The sequence below is a fragment of the Perognathus longimembris genome, chromosome 12, assembly GCF_023159225.1.
Source record: "Perognathus longimembris pacificus isolate PPM17 chromosome 12, ASM2315922v1, whole genome shotgun sequence".
Classification (NCBI taxonomy): domain Eukaryota; kingdom Metazoa; phylum Chordata; class Mammalia; order Rodentia; family Heteromyidae; genus Perognathus; species Perognathus longimembris.
Genome location: NC_063172.1, coordinates 20087481 through 20114225, shown reverse-complemented (window position 1 = coordinate 20114225; position 26745 = coordinate 20087481). Strand labels below are relative to the sequence as shown.

The 26745-nt window shown below is 32.1% G+C and overlaps 1 protein-coding gene across 3 annotated transcripts in view; it reads right to left on the bottom strand.

Annotated features, from left to right (window-relative positions):
• Window positions 1-26745, bottom strand: part of Csmd3 (CUB and Sushi multiple domains 3) — an 860328-nt gene that overhangs the window by 746064 nt on the left and 87519 nt on the right. For all 3 annotated transcript variants that reach the window (XM_048358905.1, XM_048358906.1, XM_048358908.1), the window contains exon 2: window positions 8490-8712. In XM_048358905.1, coding sequence (XP_048214862.1) covers window positions 8490-8712 — 223 coding nt within the window. The remainder of the gene's footprint in view (window positions 1-8489; window positions 8713-26745) is intronic.

The following is a 26745-nucleotide window of genomic DNA, read 5'->3' as shown; positions in this document are numbered from 1 at the left end:
ATAGTTTGAAGCCAGCCCAAGAAAGTTTTTGAGACTCTTAATTCTTGTTAACCTAAAAAAATCAGAAGTAGAGCTATGATTCAAGTGGTAGAGAATCATCCTTGAGCAAAACAGCACTGTGTCCCTGAATTCACACCCCAAGATTGGCATACACATACACAAATTTGTGAGTTGTTCCTACATGGACATCATTATAAATGTGGATCCTTTACTTGTAATATTTAACATTTTGGCATTTTAAGCATAGTGTCAATTAACTATAACATAGCCAATGAAATTATGTGGTTCTAGAGTTGCCTATTTTCAAGTATTTTGCACGAGTTTTAAAGTTCATGCTAGATTGATCCTCTTACATGCTGAAGTACCTGGACTCAAACCACAGAACCAAAAAAACAAAGAGAGAAGAACAAAATAAAAATAAAAATAATAATGATAAATAAAGTTTTTCAGTCTGTCACTGAAAACATGTTGTGATTGAAAAATGTAAAGAAATATAAATCTGGGACCTGTGCATGAATTTTGGCTTCTGAATTTATTCAAAATTGTCAGTATTACTAGTATTTGATTATATTATATGTATCATAAGAACTTGGGATGAATATCTGAACTGATGTCATAAAAAGTTAATGAATATTCTTACTTTGTGTGTGTTCAGAAATGCTACAGCTATGTTTAGCTTCTGAGTTCCTATGCCTTCTGTTAAAATATCACATAATTCCAGGAGAAGAGAACTCAGGGCACAGTATACATATTGGTTGTCTAAACATAAATTCTTATTTAGGAGTTTACTTATAGGAAACTTTCTTTTATTATAAACATTTATGTGAACATCAAGTTCCTTTCTGTGAGATAATTAAGCAGAGATTTTGATTCTGTACTTTCACAGATGGGGAAATACATGTTTAGAAAGAGTGACTTGAAGAAGAACAATTGCTACTTGCTCCTAATATCATGTCTAATTGATTTCCTGATATCAGTGCTGTTTTAGTGAAGTTAACTAACTGAAAACAACAACAACAAAAACTCTTTCACATGTTTGCCTGTAAAATATTGAATGATTATGATCCATGGACTAAAGTGTACAATCTTGCTTATTATCTTTGTTTTGTTTTATTATCAGTTGTAATGGATTAAATTGGTCTATTTTTCATCAGAAGCCACCTCAAATTACTTTTGGCAACATGCCTAATATCAACAAGAAATAACTGTGTAGACTCTTGAATCCTTGCCTTTTTATGTTCACAAAAACTTTAAAAATCCTAACTGTCCTTGAGATCTATCCAACAATTAATCTGAATGCCTCAAAATGAGGAATGATATTTTAATGAAAGAGTCATTAACTACCTAAGGTGCATCATCATTTTAATTGACTTTTTAGCTAATTCACTTCCATGCCCAATGGCAATGCAATGTCTTTAGTAAATTACTGCACCAGGGAAGAGGTATGAACAGCATATCATCCTTTAAAAGCTTGTCTATAGTAAAACAAAGAAACAACAAGAAAAGTCCCCTTTTTCCCAAGGTCTACTTTTTCACAAAAGGCCAATGCTAATGTCATAGTCCAACTGAAATTAAAATCACTTTTCTGCTTGAGGCATCTCATTAATGTTTTAAATAAAATAAGAAAAGCCTGGCATTAATTCACTTTATTTTTTAGTAAACAGTAGTTAATTTCACATATGCTGTTGCAGGACAGTCACCTACGCATAGAAATTATTTATGCTGTTATCTCAGCAGTACAGCCTCTGCATTTCCCAGACATCTCATGTGTATGAAAGATAATCAAGATAGCATGGCTGGTTCCATTTCCTCTAAGAGAGGAATTTTCAGTTACAGAAAATTAGACTGAGTTGTACCACTCTGAATCTAACCTATAAAGCAGCTTGGAGACAAGGACAAGAAAAGAAATATCAAGTGGAGATTAGTCACCAAAGTACACTGTCATAAAATATACCCAATTGTTCCTATGAATTAACAATATTGTCTAATAATTTTCAGGAAGAAGACCTTATCTACTTCATTATACCTAAATGTAAGGAGGCAGATAATTAGATGATATTGAAAGGAACAGAGAGAAACAAGAGGGGAAAAATGATCAGGAGTATAAAATGTTTTGTAGGATGTCCAGGTAGCAAAATAGAGAAGCAAATGTAAGAATAATAGCACAATATATACACAGTTATGGCACACTGTTATTTTTCTGAAGTAGGAAAGTCCTACAAATGATGCATGTGGTAAAGTAAGCTACACGTAGTTGCTTATTCCCTGTAGTTCCTAGAGTGTGATTGTGTCTCTTAGGCTTGCAAATTCTATGGCAATGTCAAGAATCCTGCACATTCCAAAACTGAATAAGAAGTTGTGAAAAAAATACTAAAAAAATACTGAGTAGTTAAATGGTATTACACTCAAGAATATCTAAAGTTCATACACTTTAACCATAAAAGTGAAGCACATTGCCTTATTATGATGAAAAATGATTGTGGTCAATAGGCTATTGAAAGTTACATTGGGAAAATATAATTTAGGGTTAAAAATATTAATAAACAGTATCAATAGCAAAACTTAGCTAATAAGTACTCATTTAAAAATTTACTTGAAACATGCTTAATTGTAATTGTACCCAGAGGCAGTCAGCGGGTACACATAATATATTGAATTGTCATTTCTAGGATCTCATAAATATATGCCATGTCAAGCCTTCTCCAAGGAAATACTCAAATGGACCAAAATGTACCTAAACTCCTTCATACCTGACAGGCAGTGTACCTAATTATAAAGGATAGCTTTATAAATTTAAAAACATGAAGGGAAATGTAGGCTAAAAGAATATTCACTAGGCTATATGGGGAGAACCCATTAAATAAATATTAATATATTGTACTGTGTTAAAATTTTGAACTGTAGTTCATCAAAAGTTAATATAAAAACAGAAAATCAAGTCACATATTGGAATACACTTGCAATTCACATAATTATAAACTACATGCTATAAAAATTGCAGCAAAATCAAGACATAGAAAATAATGTAGCGAATATGAGGAAAGTATTTTAGTAGATCCTTCATAAATGCATATAATAAATGGATAAGAAGCATATACTCACTTCTCTAGATAGCACAAAAGTGCATATGTGTGTGTGTCTGTATCTGTGTGTGTAGAGAGAGATATATACATAGGCTGACGACTGATAATCTCAAATGGTTACAAAGATGTATAAAATAATTGGAACTCTTGTACAATGGTAGTGTTATAAAATGGAAAAACAGCGTTGAACATCTGTTTTATTTTTGAAGATATTTTTATTAAATTAAACATATTTCTATGCAATATCTACATTTCTCCTCCTAAGCATTTATCCAAGTGAAATAAAAATGCGTTCATACAAAAACTATTTCCCTCACTTGTTTTCTAATGGTAAAAAAAAAGTTGTAGTTTTATGGTCTCCAATTTTACGTAAATATATATGACTATCTTATTCTTCTTTAAGTCATAAAGTTAAGCAATATGTTAACAGGCATATATAAATATTATATACTTAAAGGAATTAAGAAAGTTTCAATCCTGTTTGGGGAATCTGTTTCTTATTTTATGACAAGAATAACATTAAGCCTAAGTCTACCAGTAATTTTTTGTACACTTACCAAACTAAGCATCTTTATATTCTTTAAAGCATTGAAACAGTGCTTATTATCTCATATTGTTTCATTCTTGAGAATATACAGTAAAACTTTTTTCTAAATTAACCAAACTGACTTTAACTGCTGAGTGCCCATAATCACCCTGCCTCAGTCTCTTGAAAAGCTGGGACTGTAGAAAAAGAAAATCAGGCCTGCCTCACTGCTTCGTTCCCACCACGGCATTTCACATTTCTTTTATTTAAATATTATTCACAGCTTAATCCCTTCAAAGAGCTGATAGTAGCAGATGTAATTTATAGATTCACATGAGGTTACAGTTTCTTCAAATATAAAGAAATAAAGATATATATATCTATATAGTAAAGGTATATATATATATATTATTGAGTATTATATAACACAATATTTCCTCCATAAGAACAAAACTTACAAAACTCTATGCATCCCAAGATAACAACTTTTGTGGACTTGACTAATCCATCCTCCACAAATCATCATAGAGCAATGACCTTTTGAGAGTATAAAACACATCAGTGTCAAGGGCTGTGGAAATTAGAAAAGTGTGTCCCTACTGGTTGGTAAAATTGGAAAAAAGACCCCTCTTGCGAATGTATTTCTCTCTTTGCCTCTGGCTTACAGCAGTACCTGAGTAGACTGGCAGGGCCTGGGAGGCTCAACCTAGGCCTTACAAATTGTGTAATACCTGTCAGCTCTGTGGGTGATGAGCCAAGACAGAATCTCTCCACTCAAAACCCTCATAGGGAATACTTAGCACAGGTTTAGGCAAGTCGCAGCAGAGGATCACAAAAGCACAATAGCTATACCCTTATGAACACATAAAATGATGCTAAGTGAAATAAACTCCATGTTATGGAAACGATTGTTTTATCACTGTTGTAATTACTTTCAATGTGGAATGTGTAACCGTAGCTTCTATTATTGATGATTTCCTTGTATCCCCTTCCTGTGGTTGTATCCGCACTATCTCTGTATCTTATCTGAGTACATTGGAAACTGTGTATACTGGTATTAGAACTAATAAACTGAAAGGGAATACCAAAATCGAGAGACACAGGGTAAAAAAGACAAACGACTACAAAAGCAATACTTGCAAAACTGGTGTAAATGAACTGAACAACTCATGGGGAGAAGGGGAAAGGGGGAGGGGGAGGGGGGAATGAGGGAGGAGGTAACAAACAGAACAAGAAATGTATCCAATGCCTAACGTATGAATCTGTACATTAGTTTGACAATAAAAAATAAAAACTAAAAACCCTACAATGGCTGCTCAGTTCTCTGGTAAAAATTCAAACTTACAGAGGTTTCCTTGTGTGGCTGTGTGTGATACATCACCCTCTTCCATCTCTATCCCTCTTCCTTGCTTCTTCACTTTCAGAGCATGTTGCAGAATTAGAGTTTTATATTGGCTGTTCTTTCACATAGAATTCTCAACTTTTTGCCATATCTCCCCAGCTGTCACTGACTCTATGTCAGCTTGTCTCTCATAAAATATCTTTTCTAATCACAACCTCTCCATTTCTGTTGCAGTAGATCCATTTTGAGTATATTTTATGCTTCTGCCAATAAGAATTTTTGTTCATTTATATAAGCATATATGTTTTTTTGTATTGAATGTTAACCTACCTTTTATTTCAGTATCATTTTTCATGTACATTTCTGTAATTCTACAAAATACAGTTTATTTTCAGACAGAACCACATTATGACTATGAACTTCCTCTTTGGCAAGTGTAATTTATGAAGAACTTTAAAGATAAAACATTCTTCATATTTCACTTTTGGTTAACTTTAAGAAGCAAAATAAAAACTGAGTAGGAATCTCAGGATACTGTGAAAGATTCCACCAGTTGATTAAGCCTTAGGTTTCACAATCCTTTGCACAATCAAGTCTGAAGCGGAAATGCTGCTGGCCAAAGGTGATGTTATAGGAATCTTCTGGAACATAATACAAAAAAATGATCTTGTACAGACTTTGAAAAAAGTTTTGGGTAATCTGATCAGTTGTACATGAATGAAGTTATTGATATATTAGAGAACAAAATTGTTTCTGCTTAAGATACTGTGCCCCAGATTTCTGATACAGCCAAATATCTACAAGACATTTCATATTCAAAGACAAATGAGAAAAACAAGGTCAAAGTCTTCTACTACTAAAGAAGGTGTGTGTGTATGTGTGTGTGTGTGTGTGTGTGTGTGTGTGTGAATTGGAAGTACTAGGAATTGAACTCAAGTCATTACAAAGGCAGGTGCTGAACCACTTGTGTCACAGTTCGAGCCCTACAATATTTTTCAATTCTATATTAAAAACTTAGGAATGCATTACCGTTGCATATACAAAAATAGAAAAAAAATAAAGTTTATGTAGTGTGTGGATATCTTCTAAAATTTGTACATAGAAATAATTAAGGAGGTAAATATGTTGGATAAGAAATTTATTCAGTGCCTTGCCTATGAAACTATAACCCCTCTGCATTTCACTTTTACAATAATGAAAAAAAAAAGAATGGTTTATATCATTATATAAAATTCTGTTAATTTTTCATTATTTTTTTTTATTTTTCTGCCAGTCCTGGGCCTTGGACTCAGGACCTGAGCACCATCCCTGGCTTCTTCCCTCTCAAGGCTAGCACTCTGCCACCTGAGCCACAGCGCCCCTTCTGGCCGTTTTCCATATATGTGGTGCTGGGGAATCGAACCGAGAGTTTCATGTGTAGGAGGCAAGCATTCTTGCCACTAGGCCATATTCCCAGCTCCTTTTTCATTAATTTTTATAACCAAAATAACTAAAGAAAGAAAGTGATTTCCTGGTAAATAATTGAATCACCGTAAAGAATATTCATTTAAGTATAAATAAATTATATAAATCATTTAGAAAGATAAAAAGAAAAAATAATTTTATAAGAGTAAATAAGATACCTTAGAATATGTGACGGTGTAAGTATCTATAATAATCAGATGTATGTCAATCATGTGATAAAATTGAGAATTAAAGACAAAACTCATATGATTATAAATAGATACTTATACAGAGGAAGCTATAGTACATTTATAGAATCTACATTGCAGAAAAGGATTCATTTTTGTTTGTATTTTACTTGTAAAGCATATACCCTTGTTAGAGTAGAAGATATCCAAAAGTGTTTAGGTACTTATACATTTTATTTTAGATGCCTTGAAATTCTACATATGGCTTCCCTCTTCCTTTACACTTGGATTTATAATCTGATTTTTTATGTACAAGTATGGACAGATGCCCTCTCCCACACTCAAGCATGCACACACATACACACACTTACTAGTTAAGACAAACTCATATGTACACAGGTTTCCTTATTACCTATCTTGACTTTGGTCTGTGTCATTAAATATAGACATCCAGCTGTTAATAAGATGACTTGATGATAAGAGGACTGCCATTCATATATGACATACACTGTCTTTATAAATGGATAGATGCTGTAAGTTTAACAACATAAGTTAAAAACAAAATCAGAAATGCCCTTAAGTCAGAGAAGGAAAATGTAGGAAAGTTAAAGCCTGACCAGAAATCAAATTGTTGAGTTTTTCATGTGACTTGAAACAACTCAAGCACTATTATCTGTAAGAATACTGGAAACAGATCAAATGTGCTCTAATAACAGTTATACTCAAGGTAGTTATTTTCTATATTCTCTCAAAAACTATCAGAAGAGAACAATGAAGAGAATGACATCCCTTGCTAATATTTTGCTAATATCTTCCACATTAAGCAGATGTGGTGTGGTTTGCCCTATAAACTAATAAGTAACAAAACTATACGTGTATAAGAATATTATGTCGGGGTCCATCATTTCCTTTACAGTACAACTTTAAAGGGATTTTTTTACTTAAAAGGTGAGCAATATAATTATACAATATGATAGATATTCAATGTTGATCATGATCAGGTAGGACTGGAAGGAGAAAATATTTATCAACTAATAGGAAACGGTGATAAAATTATGGAATAAAAACTCAAGCAGTGCTAAGTATGTTCTGTCTTTAATTTCCTACATGTTTTCTGTTCCAAATATTTCAAGTGGAGAAATTAAGACACAACTATATGTAAATAATGTAAATAAATATATATATATAATATGTAAACCTAGGTAAAAATCTAGTATTAATGAAGTGTGTTACAGCAGATATTTAATTTTTTGGTTAAGTTATAGATGATTTATTATTACACAGGGCTTTCACTAATATAGCAATGGCACTACTTATTTTTGAATACACTATTTAACAAGAGGCAATTGTGTAGAAATACTTTAATAATGAGAGCTAATTTTTACATTTTATCAAGTAATTTGAAATAAACATTTTAATTTGGAAGAGTGGAAATATGAATGTTCATGTTTGTGATATACAAAAAGATATATTGCTTAGATATTAATATACTATATGAAAATAGTGTGTACTGATAGCATGTCAATGTTAAATTTAAATTATGTTTGTGTATTGCTGTTTATAAAAACTGGATGCATACCACTGGATGACACATTACACAACACACTTTCATTTTGCCATGAGTTACAAACATAAAGAATAACTTACTTCACTAAGATATAATTATCTTAAACCCCAAACTTTAACCACTGTAAAAAAATCCACAATTCAATTTGTCTCTACCTTTTGAGAGGTATAAATAATAGACCGGTATTTGGTTGTTAGAAATATAGAAAACATTTTTGGAGCACATATTTCCAAGCAAACATTATATAAATTGCCAAGACTTTGAAACCATTCTTCAATACACAAATTAAGCTTACCCATACAATATTTCCCTTCCCTTCTTCTACTCAAGGTACACTGACCTGGTCCTAAAGTTTGTAGGATGAGGATGTCCATCATATAAGGATAAGTAATCATATTCTTCTTCTAGTGCAAAGGATTGAAATACAATCTGTATTCTATTCCGTTCTTCTGCTATTATTACCCAAGTACAGTTTGCACCATTCGGATATCCATATGGAAAGCCAGGGCTTTCTATAGTGCCATTGAGTCCTTTTAAAGTTCCACCACATGTATAAATAAATCCTGCAGCAAAAGAAAAAAAGAGATAATAATATCATTAAAAATCTTAATTTATAACATTCTCAAATATTTTATTTGTGGAAGAATGAGGTTAATAATAATTTTGTAGGTTGCACTTTTAAACTGTGAAAATTTCCTAACTATATGCACACAACTAAAATGTTTATTGTAAGAATAGAAATAAAATGTGTAAATATAAGTGAAGAAATCTGTAACAAAATACAGAAAATTTTATCCCTCCTATTGATGTAAACAATAGAAATCATTTAAAGAAACAAACATCCAATGTACATTCAACATTCAACATACATTGCATATTTCAGCCAAAAAATTCTTGAATATGCTTATCTTTTTTCAAAAATTTTTCCCATGAAATTGTAAAAAATAATAAATAACATAAAAATTGATGATGATGGTATGTTCATTTAGCCTCAAAGGGATGAATTTCACTTTATCTTTTTTTGGCAGTACATGTTTGTCTTACCTACAACTCTACTGTGTGATTCGTGTTTTAGGAAAAATCTACATCCATCCTCAAACTAGACAGAAAAGATTTTAAGAAGTCTATACTTTTGTTCTACCTTTGATGAGAAAATGCAGTGTAATTTAAACGTTTTCCTGCATTCATCTCATCAGAGTGAATCCTACAGTTGAAGAGTAAAGATAAGATCTAAATTGGTCATGGGAAACTAGTGGCAGTGAGCTCAACTTCTATACTGGTTATGTAGGAGGTCTGAGTCACTGAGAGCCTGAGCTCTTGTATTTTTTGAAGATTTAGTTCAATAAAATGTGGATATGTATATTTTTTGCAAAGTAAGAGTAAACGTATTCAATTTAGAAGGCCGAGTTCCAGCTGTGACAGATAGAGGCTGATTGTAAAAGTTATACACCAATTACAGTCTCTCCTTACAGCTCTATCTTGTATTTTACATAGGAAGTCATTTTTCTGTTAAACACCTGTAAGTTCTAAAGTATTTCACTCTGATGACTGATGACAAGGTTATCTCTTTATGGAATGAAGCTCTAAACTTGGTTAGTGAAGCAAAATTTTTGTATTCTTTTGTTGTTCAAAAAATAGCAAGTAAATGGACCAATATATTCAAGAAATCAATAACTGTATGTAGCACCAATAATCAAAAAGGGCACTTTATGATTGTCAAAATTAAAAAAATATATATATATCCTTTTAAAATTTCTTCTTGGAGAGTAATTTGCTTTAAAGCCTTAGGCTAATTAGCTATCGCCCATTTCTATTACTTTTCTGCCTGAACAGCTTCTAATTTGAACTTCAGATAAAATGTAACCATGTATCCCTTCAGCTACAATCTGTTCTATGGGAGGTTTTCTATATTTTCAAGCCTCATAGTTCTGATTGCTTCAGAAGGAGGACATATGTCCTGAGTTAACTTGCCCAGGGCTGTCCACATTTATTTCATGGGCATGATGTTTCATGTCTTCCAAGTCATCTTTTTTTGTGTGTGTTTTTTTCTCTAGGCAAATTATAACCCACACTTAAAAATAATCGGCCTTGTGTTCATTACCCATCTTATTTTCAGTTTTATTAAATATGAACATGACATTATGCATCACAATTAAAGCTATTTCAAAAGTTTTGTATTTTAAATCAATATAATGTGACAAAAGTATTAAACAGTAGAAAGGATATATCTTCCCTCATATATAACACAAAATTGGTCCTTATTGTCTGCCTGGTGTTTGACTTTCCAAGATTTTATTAGATATACTATACAGAAAAATCTTCACATAGTATGTATTAGTACATATTTTCAAAATTGAGTCAATCATACAATATGCATTCTTTGTATTTATGTTAAAAATCAGTGATATTTCTCTGGTTCAGAAGAATAATTCTAACCAATCATTTTTGTTTCTGATGCTGATTAATAGAATCCCTACTAGACCACTGTTTGAACTCTGAGCCAAATAGATAGTTCAACTACACGGTTTTTAAAATCAGTACATTTTATGTAGTATGCCTGTGTTCAAATTTATTTTCCATTTTTCTATTGTTAATTTTTATTGTTAGTCATATGAAACATGAGAAATAACTTTGGATGCATGAAAGATGAAATCCTCAAACTAAAGTTGCTGTATTTTAAACTTAGACAATGCAATTGCACCCAATAATTGGGACATTTATGATACTACAGCTACAACATGAAATGTTTCCCATCTTCAGAAACAACTTTGGGAACACTAAATATTTGGAAAGGCAACATCCTACCCCCTTTCAAGTACCTTTTTCCTGGTGTTTATTTTGTTAAAAATTGTTAAGCCTTTCAAAGGATTTACACTGGGCTGGGAATATGGCTTAGTGGCAAGAGAGCTTGTCTCCTATACATGAAGCTCTGGGTTCAATTCCCCAGCACCACATATACAGAATAATGGCCAGAAGTGGTGCTGTGGCCCAAGTGGAAGAGTGCTAACCTTGAGCAAAAAGAAGCCAGGCACAGTGCTCAGGCCCTGAGTTCAAGCCCTAGGACTGGCAAAAAAAAAAAAAATTCAAAGGAATTAGACTGTTTGAGTTCTCCCCTGAACATATAGAATTTTGGTTAACACATTTGTGTACACACACATACCACCCAATATATTTAATTTTTAACTCTTTCTCATTTATTTCACATTTAATCTTTCCTCACATACAGAAAATTGTAATGGCCATTTGTAAAGTATTTTACTGTTACTTTAAACTGTATTTTGTGCTAGCAAAGATGTGTGATTGAATATCACTCAAGTTTGCATTTCTTTTTTAATATTTTGATAAACTCCTGTAAGTGATCTTTGCCATATAATTTTGGCATAACTCTTTTAAGATTGTGCCTAAACATTTACTACTAAAGCCATTTTTTTCTGTTCTTCTTGTCTTCTTTATGCATCTGGCGCTTTTGATCTTTTCCTTTTCCTTCTGTAAGTTTTCATAATTACTTCTATGAAGATATTCTTTTCTCATCTCATGGGCTCTTATTCCAGTACCATCAGTTTGTTAAATTTTTTTCTTCATGTGTCTTCCACTTTTACAGGTCTTTCAGCAACCACACACATAGATATAAATAACACTGGTTTTCATAAAGGAAGTATATGATCATTTATGTATTACCATTTATCTGCTCTGCATGTTTTTGTTAACAGTGTGCCATGACAAAGACTGCTTCATTTTCGTAATTTAAATTTTGTAGTAGGTGTACAGAGGGGTTACAGTTACATAACTAATATAATAAGTACATTTCCTTTGAACAGTTATACCCTCCCTCATTTTCTTCAACCTTTCTGCCTCCAAACCCATTTTCTCTCTAAGTTGTAAAGTTCATTTCCAATATAGTGTCTAATTAATATCACTATTGAATTAGGTCACCCTTTGTCCCACCATTTCTTTGATTCCCCTTCCCCTCCCCAAACCAGATAAACTTATGTACAAGACAAAGTGTACAGAAATAAAAAACAGTGAATACAAGGAATAAATCGAGGAGAAAAAAGAAAGGAAAAAATAACTGAGCATTACAGCAATAAAAACTTGTTTCTCTTTCACAGGATTAATTTTGATAAACATCATTTTATATGGTTGTATGCACATAAATATTGAGCCATCATGATCCTCTCCTAAGAATATCTCCCTTGGTTTTCACACTGAGATGCTTACAGTGCTGTTTAATTAGCCATGTCCAAGTGTAATTATTTTTATTTTACTAACCTTTGGAATAACTTGTAGATAAAGAATCATGTTGCATGAGTTTTCCAGCTCATACTTCACTGTCTCTTGAGTCTATTTATTCCATTCTTTTTAATGGCATTATTGGGGGGCATGGTATGAAAGGAGGTTAGATTTATTTCAGTTTTTCAGTAGCATTCAATTCTACACTGAAACAGTCTTTAGTTTATGAATACACAACCTTCCACACTTTTCGTAAGTCTTCTGTAAGTTGCAAACCCAAATTTCTGACTTCATTACTAAAATGAATTCCTTGAAGAAATCAGTGTCAATAAATATCTCTGTATTCTCTATATATTTATGCATCCCTTATATGTGTCTAAACACATATATACACACATAGATGTGTGCATATGCATATATGTCTGTGTGTGAATATATAAATATATGTTCAATTTTTCTATTTTACTGAGTCATGTTCCAATTTTAATTTGAAAATGTTTACATGGATTTTTTTTTTAATTGCTGAATGTGTCTTGGGAACTTCACTCTGAAGTTGCACAAAGCCTCTTCCTCTAGTCTCAACATATGTACCTGTCCCTCCAGTTCCTCAATGTAATCAGAAATTTACAATATTGACAGAAAGGGTCATTTTTCTATTTCAATTCTCTCTCCTTGTGTTACTGAAAAGCCCCTTTCAGTATTTATCACCTCTGACTTGTTTTTACTCTTTGGTAGAACTGTAGAACTTAGGACCTCATGCACTTGCAAACTGAGCACGCTACCACATAAAGAAGTTCCTGTGCCCTTTTAATTTTAGGTTAATTTTCTGAAAAGGTTTTGCATTTTTGTCAGACTAGCCTGTTCCCCGCTACCAATACCTGTGCAGCTGGAATTGCAGCTGTGAAACTCTAAGCCAAGTTTGTTTGCTGAGATGGAGATCTCATGAAACTGCTCTGAAAATGTGATCCACCACCTGTGTAGCCAGAATTACAGAATAGAACTATATACACAGCCAAAGTGTGTAATATATAGACAGACCAGAGGACAGATACGGACTGACAGAGCGACAAATATAGATAGATCGATAGATTAATCGATCGAGCGATAGATAGATATATATGTAGATGTAAATATAGGTATTATAAACTGTAGCTAAAAAATAGTCTGGTGTTTAGTAGAAAGTCGATGAATGATTTTGATCAAATGATCATTTCTTCAAAGTTTTAATTTGTCAAAAACCATGAGATCATCCAACCTTTCAAATTGAGGAAACTCAAAAAGAAATAAGCTCAGTATTTTAATTTTCTATACATTTTGAGCAACCGATTTTGGTAAAGGTTGGGGTAAGTGCATTTATCTTTTAAGTCTCATATTATTAGAACACATTTGCATACCTTTCAAACTAATAACATTCACTGTGGAATACTATTCCTATATTATAATGCCAAAAAAGCTTTCAGGCCATTGCAATGTTTTATTGAATAAGCACAAATGGCATTACTTCATAAGCCTTTTTTAAATTTTTAATTATTTTTTTTATTTTAAGTGCAGTGAGAAATGTACAGACCTAGAAAATTCAATGAATAATTACAGAATGAAAACCTATGCTGCCAGGAAGTACATCTAAAGTAGAACTATCATTCATCCTGGAGCTTCTCCTGCATATAATGACAAAACCTTTCATTATTCCTTAAAATATTAATTGCCATCAGATTTACATAATGTGTAAGTATGCATTTTTGTCATTACAAAATGATGAAATTTACCTACATATCATTATTATTGATTTACTTATTACATTAAGATCTACAATTAGTTTTTGAAGTCAGGTATTAGAAGAAATATTAACTCATGTTATTTATGTGAAGATAGGAATGATGTCAATTCCACTGATGTAAAGCAGTAGTCTTTCCTGCCACAATTCATCTTGTAGTAAAATAGGTATGCAAATCTGTTTCCAGACTTATGGTTCTATAAATTCATACAAAATATCTTTGTTAGGATAATTGCTTTACCCAGATATGCAAGTCCTCATACTTTATCTACATCCAATTTTTTGGTTCTATGCATAACTTTGCACTTACACAAATGTTTTAGAAAAAAATATGTGAATTTACAGTAAAAATGTGAACTTCTGACTGAAACTATAGGCAAATATAAGTGAATTAGATGTTTGCAACATCAAGTTTCAGTGCATTATTACAATAAAATTCTACAGCGATGTTGGACTTGAAAACTTGGACATATATTTTACCACCTTATTCCAGTGTCAGTAACTCTGCTTTATTCTGACTTACTTCTTGAAGTACTAGTTATGTTCTGAAATTATCTACTAACTTGTTTGGTGTCAATTGTTTTCAATGAAATGAAAGAGCCATGAAATTCGAGACTTTGCCTGTCTTAATAATTTCTGGATCATGAAAGCCAATACAAATTTTTGGTATACAATGGACAGTCTTAAGCAAATATATATGTGTATATATGTATGTATATATGTATGTATGTATGTATGTATGTATATAAATAAACAAATGGTAAAAATCAGAGAAACACTGGTTCACCCTTTGTCCTTTGTCTCAACATTTTGATGTTCTCCTTCCCTTCCCTAATTAAGATAAACATATATACAATACCCTGGATACCAAAATCAAATAGAGACAATATGGGCTAATCCTTAGGGAAGATAAAAAAGAAGTAATTTCAAATACAATTTTAAAATAACAACAATGTTATAAAACCACTTAATTTCATATCTTGGAATTCATTTCACTTAACACCCTCTTATATGATCACATGTACATATTCACTGAGCTACTATTATCCTCTGCTAGGCCTATCCTAGATACATACTATTACCAATAAGGGAAATCATAGTCTATATTTATTTGGAACCAGTACAACAGTGATACTTACAAGACAATATGTTGTAAACTAACTGTACAACTTGGTGGTGGGGTTGGGGAGGAGGAAAGGTGGGTGAAAAATAAGGGAGGAGGTAACAAATATGACAAGAAATGTACTCAGTACCTAATGTATATAACTGTACCTGCTGTGTTCATCACCTTGACAATGAAATTAAGTTTTTTAAAAATAAAGAAACAAAATAGTCACACTGTTCAATTTTATTTGAACTATGTTTACTTTTTACTTTTTTTTTTTTTTTTTTTTTTTTTTTTTTGCCAGTCCTGGGCCTTGGACTCAGGGCCTGAGCACTGTCCCTGGCTTCTTCTCGCTCAAGGCTAGCACTCTCTGCCGCTTGAGCCACAGCACCGCTTCTGGCGGTTTTCTGTATATGTGGTGCTGGGGAATCGAACCTAGGGCCTCGTGTATCCGAGGCAGGCACTCTTGCCACTAGGCCATATCCCCAGCCCGTACTTTTTACTTTTAATATTTCCCAAAATAAAAACAGTTACTGGATTATCCAATAATGTCATCTATTCAACATATAGGATGTTTCAAGTTTGAACAAACTTATTTTACTTCTTTCAGGAAAAAGTTTAATATGAGTTTAAAACTATATGTTTTAAAGTTTCCAAGTTATCCCACTTGAATTACTCATAAATTTACAACATAAATATGAAGCCCATTTTTAAATAAGCCAAAACCAAGTGTCTGAGGTAAGAGAAAAATATTATTTCTCTGTTCTTTCTTCTGTAGCTGCATATCAGATTATTTGTCCTAATTATATCTTAATAAAGGTACTGAATGTTACTTCCAATTAATCTCTACCAAATATGTGGTTTCTCCATTAAGAAAAGTATTTTTAAGTAGTTTAAAATAACAGGAATAATTATTGTTATATTGTAAAGTATATGAGTGTGTAGGGGGAAGGGGTGTTTTAAGAACATGTGTTCCTTATAACTTTTACCATGATCACTTTAAACAAGTTAGATGTAATATCTAGGTAATAAGAAAAGATCCATCACTTTTAAACTCAAGTTTCTCAATCTGTTTCTCACTCATAATTCAGCAATAATGAAAAGATAGGTAAAGTGAAAAAAATCCCATTTTGTATTGCCTTTAAGTAGTTCTAGAAAGGAGTTTTAACTCAGAAATCCCATTTATAAGTGAACAGTAAATTGGGTGAAAAAAAATCTTGTGCAATCATTTTAGACAAAAGGCTTTTATAACACAATGTCACAAAACCTTGTTTAGGGCTAAGACTTCTGCTTCAATTTCCAAAAATGTTTTATTGTTTCCAGCAATTTCCTCAGTGTTCCACAGTTCAGTCTAGATCTTAGGCTCAGATTGTCAGAGAGTATACTATGGTCATAAATTAAGGAGTTTGTTCATTAGAAGTAGGCTTTCAATAAATAATATCACACAGTATAAAGTAAGTCTACAGTGACAGTATTTTCTATTAATTTCCTCTATTTTATGTATATAGCAAAGGTCAATAAAAATAAATATTCAAGTAGGTAGGTCTTGTCAGTCGTTTAGGAAACATGAATTAAAGCACAACTACTCAGAACAAGTTAAATTGTAATTCACTTCCCAGTGTTTAACAGCACCCATGGTAAGTAGCCTTTGTCATTCCTCTACAAAAATACACTCAATTTAATTCCTGAAGTGATATCTTGATAAGTAATGCTTATATTTATTTCTCATTTTTCACCTTTTTGTGGTTCAAAATTGAAATAAAACCCTTATTTTTGATTTTTGTTATTCTGAACATGTTTATAGAATTTCATTGATCATAAATTGTTTTGATACAGAAGCCATTCTTTCTTTAACCTAACTATTCTCATCCATACAATTTTGATATGTTTTTAATTTTAAAAGTAATTCCTAGCCAGAGCAATTAGGCAAGAAGAAAATATAAAGGGGATCCAAATAGGAAAAGATGAAGTTAAACTTTCTCTCTTTGCAGATTACTGTTTCCTTTATGTCATGTATATGTTTTGTAATCTTCACTATAACATTCAAAATAACTTCAACATAGATTATTTTCTGTGTAGACAACTTGTCTTAAAATTAAATGCAAATAAGCAACCAAAAGATTCTTTGAAAATCAACTTATTTTCACATATCCAGGTACATGCATTTTTTAATTTAATGTTCAAAACCAATTTTTGACCTGCACACAATTATACAGTGCATTTTATAGCTGAATAACTATATAACTAAGTATAATCTGCAAAATAGATCAGTGTCTATCTCCGCCTTTGGATCACAGATTTACCCATCTATTCAAATTATCCACTACTGTCATGCAAACTCTACTGCACATATTGTGATATTGATTGATTTCTTCTGATTCTGTGGTTTTATGCCCTTCTCTTCAGACAAATGTCAGCCGTTCACAAAGGTAATTTTGTAAAGTTAATAAACACTTCCAAGTTAGTTTACCTTTTGATATTTTAGAAATAATTTTGTTGAACATAATCACAATTGATAATAAAGGGGCAAAAATGTATCAGAAGAGAGAAATTATTTCTTAGCTTGTGACAAAATGTGTCAGTTTTAGAAAGAATATAACAAACTATGTCAAGTGTAATTGGATAGGCTCAAAAATTCCAAGTAATGGCTAGACTTTCCACTTCCCCTAAAACTCATATAAAAGTGAAAATATATGAAAATTAAAGTTTTCTTCATAGTATAACTTACTCAAGTAAAAAGTTTCTATTATTTCATCTAATTTCTAATTAAATAAATGGCTTATCACTGTGATGGCTGTATTAATATAATTTCTTATGCAATTAGAATAAATTCAGAAAACAACACTTTGATTTATTTCTTACTTTAAAAGTAAACTGATTATATTTAATGATAGTTGGGAATGGAAAGATGAAAATATCTACAATTACCTCTTCCATAAAAATAAGAAATATGTTTGGAAAATCAAATTAATTTTTCAAACTGGGGAATATATACATACATATCAGTGAAAATTTGAAAAGTATTTTTTTTCAAAAAAAAAGCTGCTCAGGTTTCTAATTATAGCAAAATAAATATCATTATAATTCAGATTAATAACAGTATTTTAACGTACGAATACAATTTGCATTTATAGTCAATTTATTCACTAGATGAGTTATAGAAAAAATGAGCATTGTATTCTATTTTCATAAAAACTGAGTTTGACGTAGTATAAAATCACCATTAACTATAAGCAATAATATTTGCTTACTATTTGGTCTGAAAATTTTTCTGTTGACATTCCAGAGATTTTTATGAACTCTTGATGCTAGAATTTTCTCCAATGTGTGATCTCCAAGTACTTTTTATTTTCAAATATTTATTCCAGTATGTTTTATTGTTAGTGTAAAGGGAGTGTGAAAAGGACTTACATTTACACAAGTTAGGAAATCAGTACATTTTTTTTAACAGTGTCACCCCTTCCATGGGTTTGTCCCAGTTTTTCCCTCCCTTCTCCCCTCAGCAGTTGTACAGTTCATTTTCAACATAATGTCTTGTCAGTATCACTGCTGCATTTCTTCACAGTTTGTAAAAATATTTCTGTGTCCCCTCTTACACTCCCTGAAATAGATAAATGCGCAAACAATGAGAAGGTAAAGAAAACAAAAGGAACAAAGGAAGCATCAACAAAGGAAAAAGAACTCCTTTTTCCATTTCATAAAGTTCTTTTTGATAAATAATATTATATATGCACATAGCTATTGAGTCTTTGTGATCCTCTCCTCAGAATATCCTCCTCTGCTTTCATTGTGTGAATGTCTAGAGTACTATATATTTCTCATGTAAACTGAATTTTTTTGTTTTTTACCTTCCAGTGTGTTTACGTATAGACATAAAGGCACATTCTACTTATGTCAAATGATGGAAAACATGCCAACTATGTTTTTTGAGTATGGCTTTCTATTTCCTTGCGAGGGGTACAATATCATTCTTTTTGATGGAAGAGTAGAATTCCATAGAATATACATACATACATACATATATATACATATATATACATATATATGTATATATATATATATATATATATATATACGTTTTTGCTCTATTTGTCCATTGAAGGACATCTGGATTGAGTCCATAACTTGGCTATAGTACACAATGCTCGCAAAAGAGTGATGTTTACTAGATAAGAGCATCATATCTAAAATGTACTTAGAGCTCAAAAATTAACCAAAGTAAACCCGCAAAGAGACAATCCAATTAATAAATGGGGTAAAGATATGCAGAAAGACTTTTCAGAAAAAGAAGTAAGAATAGACAGTAGGTATATAAAAAAAATGCCATAAAAGCAAGGCAAATCTAAACAACATTAAGATCTCACATCACCCCACTCAGAATGGCCAATATCAAGAAAACTAACAATAACAAATACTGTCAGGGAATGTGGCAAAAGGAAACACTACTACACTCACTGTTGTTGGGAATGTAAACTTGTTCAGCTACTAAAGTAGTGTAGTACTAAGTAGTGTAGAGGTTATTCAAAAGACTAAATAGAGACCATCCCTGTGACCCAGCATTTCCATTGGCATTTTTCCAATAGAACACAAACTAGGCTACACTAAAGCTGCCAGCACAATCATGTTCATTGCAGAATTATTTCATTATGTTTTGCTTGTCACTGTGTTTTCTGTTTCATTCCACTGGTAGAAGTGTCTACCTTTTGACAATGCCAACTGAAACAAATGAAATCCACTTCCATTTGTGAAGGTGGAAACATCCAGAACATGATCAGATAAATTATCAAAAATACAGGTTATAGTCAATGGTTCATGCATAATAAAATGTCCTAAAGAGACAAATCTATACACAGATAAAATGAGTAGTGGTTGATTAGAGTTGGTCAGATTTAAGAGTTCGGTAGAATATGATGACTCATAGATTAAAAAGTCTTTACTTAAGATCATATTGCTAAATAAGATAACATTGATATTTATGTAAACTTGAAGATACTAAAAATTAATGAATTACTGTATATTCTAAGGCAGTTAATTTAATTATACATATATTTTATTCTAAAAGGGAATCAAATACATAATACATAAATAAATAAAAATAAAAAATAAATTTACTATCTAAATATTATTTTTATCTATTCCTATCTATGTAGTGAGGAAATTTTTCTTCTTTTTTATTTTTATATTTATGTTAACGTATTTGCAAAATAAATCCTGTCTTGGGGGGGTCTGTATTTTTCAATCAGAAAAATGGTTGGATGATTCATTAGTTTTTAAAGTTATCCTGTATTGTAAATGTGTGGAAAGCTTAAAATACTAATATTTGTGTTGATATCTATTCATTGTTTACAATTGAATACACTTCTCTGGTTGTGTTTAATTTGTAGATGATATCGCTATTGTACTAAATATAAGCTTTCAACTTAATTGAAAATATCTGCTCAGGCAAAAACAGAAATTTCAAGAGAATCAATATTTTAGTAGAGACAGTGAAAGTTGGGAGAAAGAATAAATTAAAGGATTTGTAATCACAATGAATGCTCTAAGTATTGGACATTATTTCAAATTCTTATTTTAGCCCGATCAATCTCAGCAGATTAATTTCTGTCCTTAATTATGTATTAAGAATTTTCAGATCATAGCTAAAGCATAATCATTTGTAGTGCAAAACTCTCAGCATCATTATATTTTCATACAGCTCTTTCCTTGATCTAAAAGAAGACATTTTTCTTTGATATAAGGTTGTATTTACAAATTTATGTGTAACTAATTCTCTTTTGGCATAAACAGCTTAACCAAACTGACTGCATAGAATTTTCTGTAATAATTCTCTCCACAAGAAAGGACCAAAATAAATGAAAACTGGGAGCTCTCTCTCTAGAGTAGATAGTGAAAGCCACTAATAGTACAGTGGAGATGTAACAGCTATGTTGCATAGCATAGAGATCTATTCTTGATTTGCTCCTAAAGAAAGGAAGCAAACATACATTCTCTACTGTTTCATCTCCTCAGAACAGTCTCAAAGCAAGAAAAATTTTGGTTGGCAGAGATCAGATAAACAGGATGCCTCTGGGAATTTCTATTTGTGTCATAGCAATGTGAGGTTTCTGTTCTGCTGAATAACATTTTAGCCTTGCCAGGCCCTGTTTTGGTGAACTGCTTGCTGTCACAACACTTGGACTCCCTACTAATGTCTCCAACTATGCTCTAGCTACACACGATCATAGCTCACTGTCTTATGAGTTGGACTTTTGTGATACAGGCTTGGGAGGCAGTTTGTAGGTCCCACTCACCCTTCCACAGCCCTGGGAAGCTGTTACACCGAATTATATGAGCAAGATGTTCCTACATAGTTACTTGTACAAACCTGGACACTGAGAGTTGTGTCATTCAGAACATATGTAAATAACCTCATAATTTACAAACATACTACATTTTACACATATGGAAACACTGATGTGACCTCCTTCCTCACAATGCTTTCAGAAATGTTTTTAATATATCACAGAGAAATTGAGATTAAGAAACTAATTGGATATCAAGAACTCTAGCCAAATGAAGTGCAGTGTTAATAAATTAAAAAATTGAAAATTTATTTATCTTTTATTACTTATTTATTGTCAAAGTGATGTACAAAAGGGTTAGAGTTACATACATTAGGCCATGGGTACATTTCTTGTACTGCTTGTTACTTCCTCTTTAATTTCCCCCTCCCACTCCCCCTCTTCCTCTCCCCCCCATGAGTTGTTCAGTTGGTTTACACCAAATAGTTTTGCAAGTATTGCTTTTGGAGTGGGTTGTCTTTTTATCCTGTGTCTCTCGATTTTGGTATTCCCTTTCACTTCCCTAGTTCTAATACCAGTATATACAGTATTCAGGGTACTCAGATGAGATACAGTGATAGCGCAGGTACAACCACAAGAAGGGATACAAGAGGTTCATCAACAAAAGAAGCTACGGTTTCACATGGCATATTGAAAGTAATTACAACAGTGATATATCAGTCGTTTCCACAACATGGAGTTCATTTCACTTCACATCAACTTATACGTTCATAGGGCATAGCTATTGGGCTCTTGTGATCCTCTGCTGTGACTAGCCTAAACCTGTGCTAATTACTCCCTATGAGGGAAACCATGAAAATTTAAACTTTCAGAAATTATAGTCTTTGTCAGTCATCAATTTTAGGTGTCATACCATCTCACTAAAATTATATGAATTGAATATGTTATTTCTAAAAATAATATTTTACACACTTTTTTTTTCTATTCTACAGGCTGAGATCTCAGGATCTTGGTTTGAAGCCAGTTTGAACAGGAAATTGTGAGACATTTTCCCAATTAACCAAAACAAAAAACAAAAAACAAACAAAAACTAGAAGTAAAGCTGTGGATCAAGTGGTAGCACTTGCCTTGAGTGAAAAAGCAGTGCCCACATCCTCAGTTAAAGCCCCATCAGGGGAGGGAAGGAAGGAAGGAAGGAAGGAAAGAAGGAAGGAAGGAAGGAAGGAAGGAAAGAAGGAAGGAAGGAAGGAAGGAAGGAAAGAAAGAAGGAAGGAAGGAAGGAAGGAAATAAATATTGTTCTAATATAGTTCATTAATGTAGAAATGTTACATCATAATTTTCTTTTAATAATACTTTAAAGTTTCTCTGATCTTTAGATGCTAAAATCGGTGTTAACTGTAAATAATTATACCTAATGGAATAATCTCAATGCCTTTGAAATAATCTGATAAAATGCTTTTATCCACTCTTTGATGTGTCCTCTGAATAAATTTTAATATTGATTTTTAGTCTTTTTTATACTCTTTATGTCAGTTATTATAATTCCTATATATAAACTTTATTGTCTTTTATACTCAGTGTTATCTGTACTGTTACAGAATTGATAGAGATTTATATAGAACTGGTCTTTTTATTATTGTTTATATGTTTAAGTAATTGTGCAAAGAAATTTCCATTCAACAAAACAATTCATGAATACAGTGCATCTTGATCAGTTTCATCCCTCCCATCATTCTCATTTCTCCTTCCCAATCTTCACTTGCTTTATTTTTTTAATATGGTATAATATTTGCTGAATTCTCCCTATCTTCCTCTCTTCAGGAACTGACCTTTTATCTATTAAAAGCTGTGTGAATCAGACTATAACAACTCCTGCACTATAAATCAGAGATGATCACCCTTAAGATTGACAATGCTTATGAAAATTAGCAATGCTGCTGAGAAAACTCCTGGAAATTGGAAAAGGTAGTTATATCTTAATCTTCTGAAAGTCATGCCAGCTAATCCTACTTAGATTTGAATATTCCAGACTATAGTCCATCACAAATATTCTTAATTATATCACTTCCTCTGTTTTTCTTTGTTTTTCTTTTTTTTTTTTTTAGTGAGTGACACTGAGCTGTTTTTAAAGTTTACAGGAAAAGGATTAGTTCACATATCAAAATACATATTTATAAAGCTGTTATAGTCCCTGGATGTTTGGGCAACTTTACAGTAATTTACTGTCCTAAACTTGGAAATATGTCTGGTAGTTGTTTCCTTCCACACCCTAATATTTTCATCTGGCTTTCCTATGTGATTTATGCTCTTAGAGTTTGAACCAAGCATCCAGGACTCAATCTCTGTTATGGCCTGCAAGCGTCTAGGCAAATTCAGCCAATGAGCAACACAAGAGAAATAAAAATTCAGGAAGAAAGAGAGCTCATTGTTGCTTAATATGGCTGTGAATACTAAATATTACATTTTATAGGTACAATTGCTACTAAACTGCATAAATGACATAACTTGACAAATAAGCACAAATGCTAACAGAGTGGGCTGGTCACCAAAAAAAAAAGTCCTTGCAGAAGTCTCAGTGGACTAACACCTTGCCATGTTTCAGCCCATTTGGAATTTTCAAGGTAAATTTGTAATCTCAATATTAAGTTACTTCTTTACAATAGAAAGACAAAGAATTAATATAACATCTAGATCTTTTATTTAAATATTTATATTTAATTTTCCACTAAATCCTTTCAATAGTTCTGTAAAGTCACTAGAAGCATATCTCAATTCTCAGTGGACTAAAAAAGTACCGAAAGTCACAGTAGTCAAAAGTTATGTGTGATCATCGAGGCAGCAACTGGCATAGCTAAGTTACAGAATTTAGCTTTCAACTATGTTTTCTCTTGCCTTCTTTTTTAACATTTCATTTTGGTACATCTTCATCTATTATATACTATGGAACTTCCACTTTTGTTCTTAAAATAGTTTTGCCATCATCACATTTTCTACCCATCTTCAGTTAATTATATATCTATATTTATATCTATATCTATATATCCCCATATCTATCTATCTATCTATCTATCTATCTATCTATCTATCTATCTACCTACCTATCTATCATTTATCCATCTACCCTCAGTAGTTTAATTATTGACTAGTCCTAGTAGCTTTAAATTCTGGAATTTCAAGTCATTTCTTCTTAATTCTTAAATGATAAAAAAAAATACCAAAAAAGAGTTCTTAAAACCGTGATTGTAAGATAAACATTCAAGGAAACACATTGTGGAGTTACACTTTAAAAAGGTAGTTGAATGAAAGGATTCAACCTCAAAGATTATTCATGTCTGTAATATTAGCTAATCAAGAGGCTGAGATGTTAAAATATGTATTTGGAACCAGCCCAAGCAGCCAATTCTGGCAGAATCTTATCTTCAATTAACCAGCAAAAAATCTTATCTTCAATTAACCAGAAGTACAACTCAATTCATAGCTTGTCGGCCTTAAGTGAGAAATTTGAGCTACTTTGATTCTAAGTTCAAGTTCCAGTAGCATCACCAAACAAAAGAAAGCAATAAACAAGTAGTCCCAGAGGTCTTTCAATTCTCATGGCATAATAAGGTCACAATTCTAATAAAGATGGGTTTTCTATTACAATCTGACAAGTTGAAAAAGCTAGATTTTTGTTCAACAAATGAATGTTTCTTCCAACCCACCATACTTTCATTGTAAGGAAGGGTTTTGTTTGGTTGCAGTGTTTTTTTTTTCCATTTTGTTTTATTTTTCTTGTCTAATACATCTATGGCTTCTGTAGTTTCACCCTTCTTTGTTATAACAATCTTATATAATTCAACCTGCATATTACTCCATTTCCCATTTTAGTCACATAGTAAAATAAGGAAAGATCTATGAGAACTAGACATCAGAATCAATGCAAAGCATAACAACTAAAGCATGACAATTGTAGTGAATAATACTTAGCCATATGTCAGTGATTATTGCTTGCTGACTTTATATTTTTGTTTTGTTAAGGATATCATCAAGTTTTGTTTTATCTATTCTTTATAGGACATCCAGAGCTTTGGGAGTACCAGCAGAAAAATGCATTAATATATCCCAGTGTCTGACATTTAATTCACCTTCCAGTATTTACTTTTTTATCTTTTTGTTTGTGGTACAAAGGTTTGAACCTGGGGCTTTGCACATCCTAGGCAAGCACTATATGACTGAACTATATTCCCAGCCACTCATCATGTCTTTATAAAAAAATAAAGATATTCATCTAGATGACCATGTTTTGAGGTACTTTGCTCTTAATCACACTTTTCCTTATTTTATAAAATCCAGACGTATTTAACAGTCCCCTGACCAGGAGCTAGCTTTCATATCTTAATTCCTGAAAACTTCTGTAAAGAATAAATAACTTTGTGTGAAAGTACTGAACTGGAAAATAAAGTACAAAAAATATTTGTATCAATTAAGTAACTGAAAAGCTTTCATGGATTCATCTTTTACCTGACTTTTGACACTTTTTTAAAATTTCAGCATCAATGGGATTTATTTTTTATCATTGCTGTTATTCTACACTTTTTAACCTACTGCAAATAATAACTGTTCTGGTTAGTATAACCTTCCACACCTCCTTGACTCTTCTTTTAAGACTGGAGTCATTATTTAATTTAAAGGAATAGCATACATATAGAGATACATAAACAGGGAAATTAGGTTCATATAATTTTTTCTTCTTTATTGTCAACATGAAGTACAAAGGGGTTACTGGTTTATATGGAAGGCAATGAGTACATTTCTTATCCAACTTGTTACCTCCTCCCTCATTTCCCCTGCCTCTTCCTCCCCATTCCGCTCTCCCCCCATGAGATGTACAGTTGAATTACACAAAATGGTTTTGTAAGTATTGCTTTTGGAATGGTTTGTCCTTTTATCCCTTATCTCTCGATTTGGGTATGTATTTTCCCTTCCCTAGTTCCAATACACCTATATACAATATCCAGGGTACTAAGATCCGATACAGTGATAGCAGGGGTGAAACCATGGGAAGAGATATGAGAGGGGGGAAAAAGGTACGGTTTCACATGACATGTTGAAAATAATTACAACAATGATATACCACTTGTTTCCATAACTTGGAGTTCATTTTGCTTAGCATCATCTTTTGTGTTCATACAGGCATAGCTATTGGGCTATTGTGGTCTTCTGCTC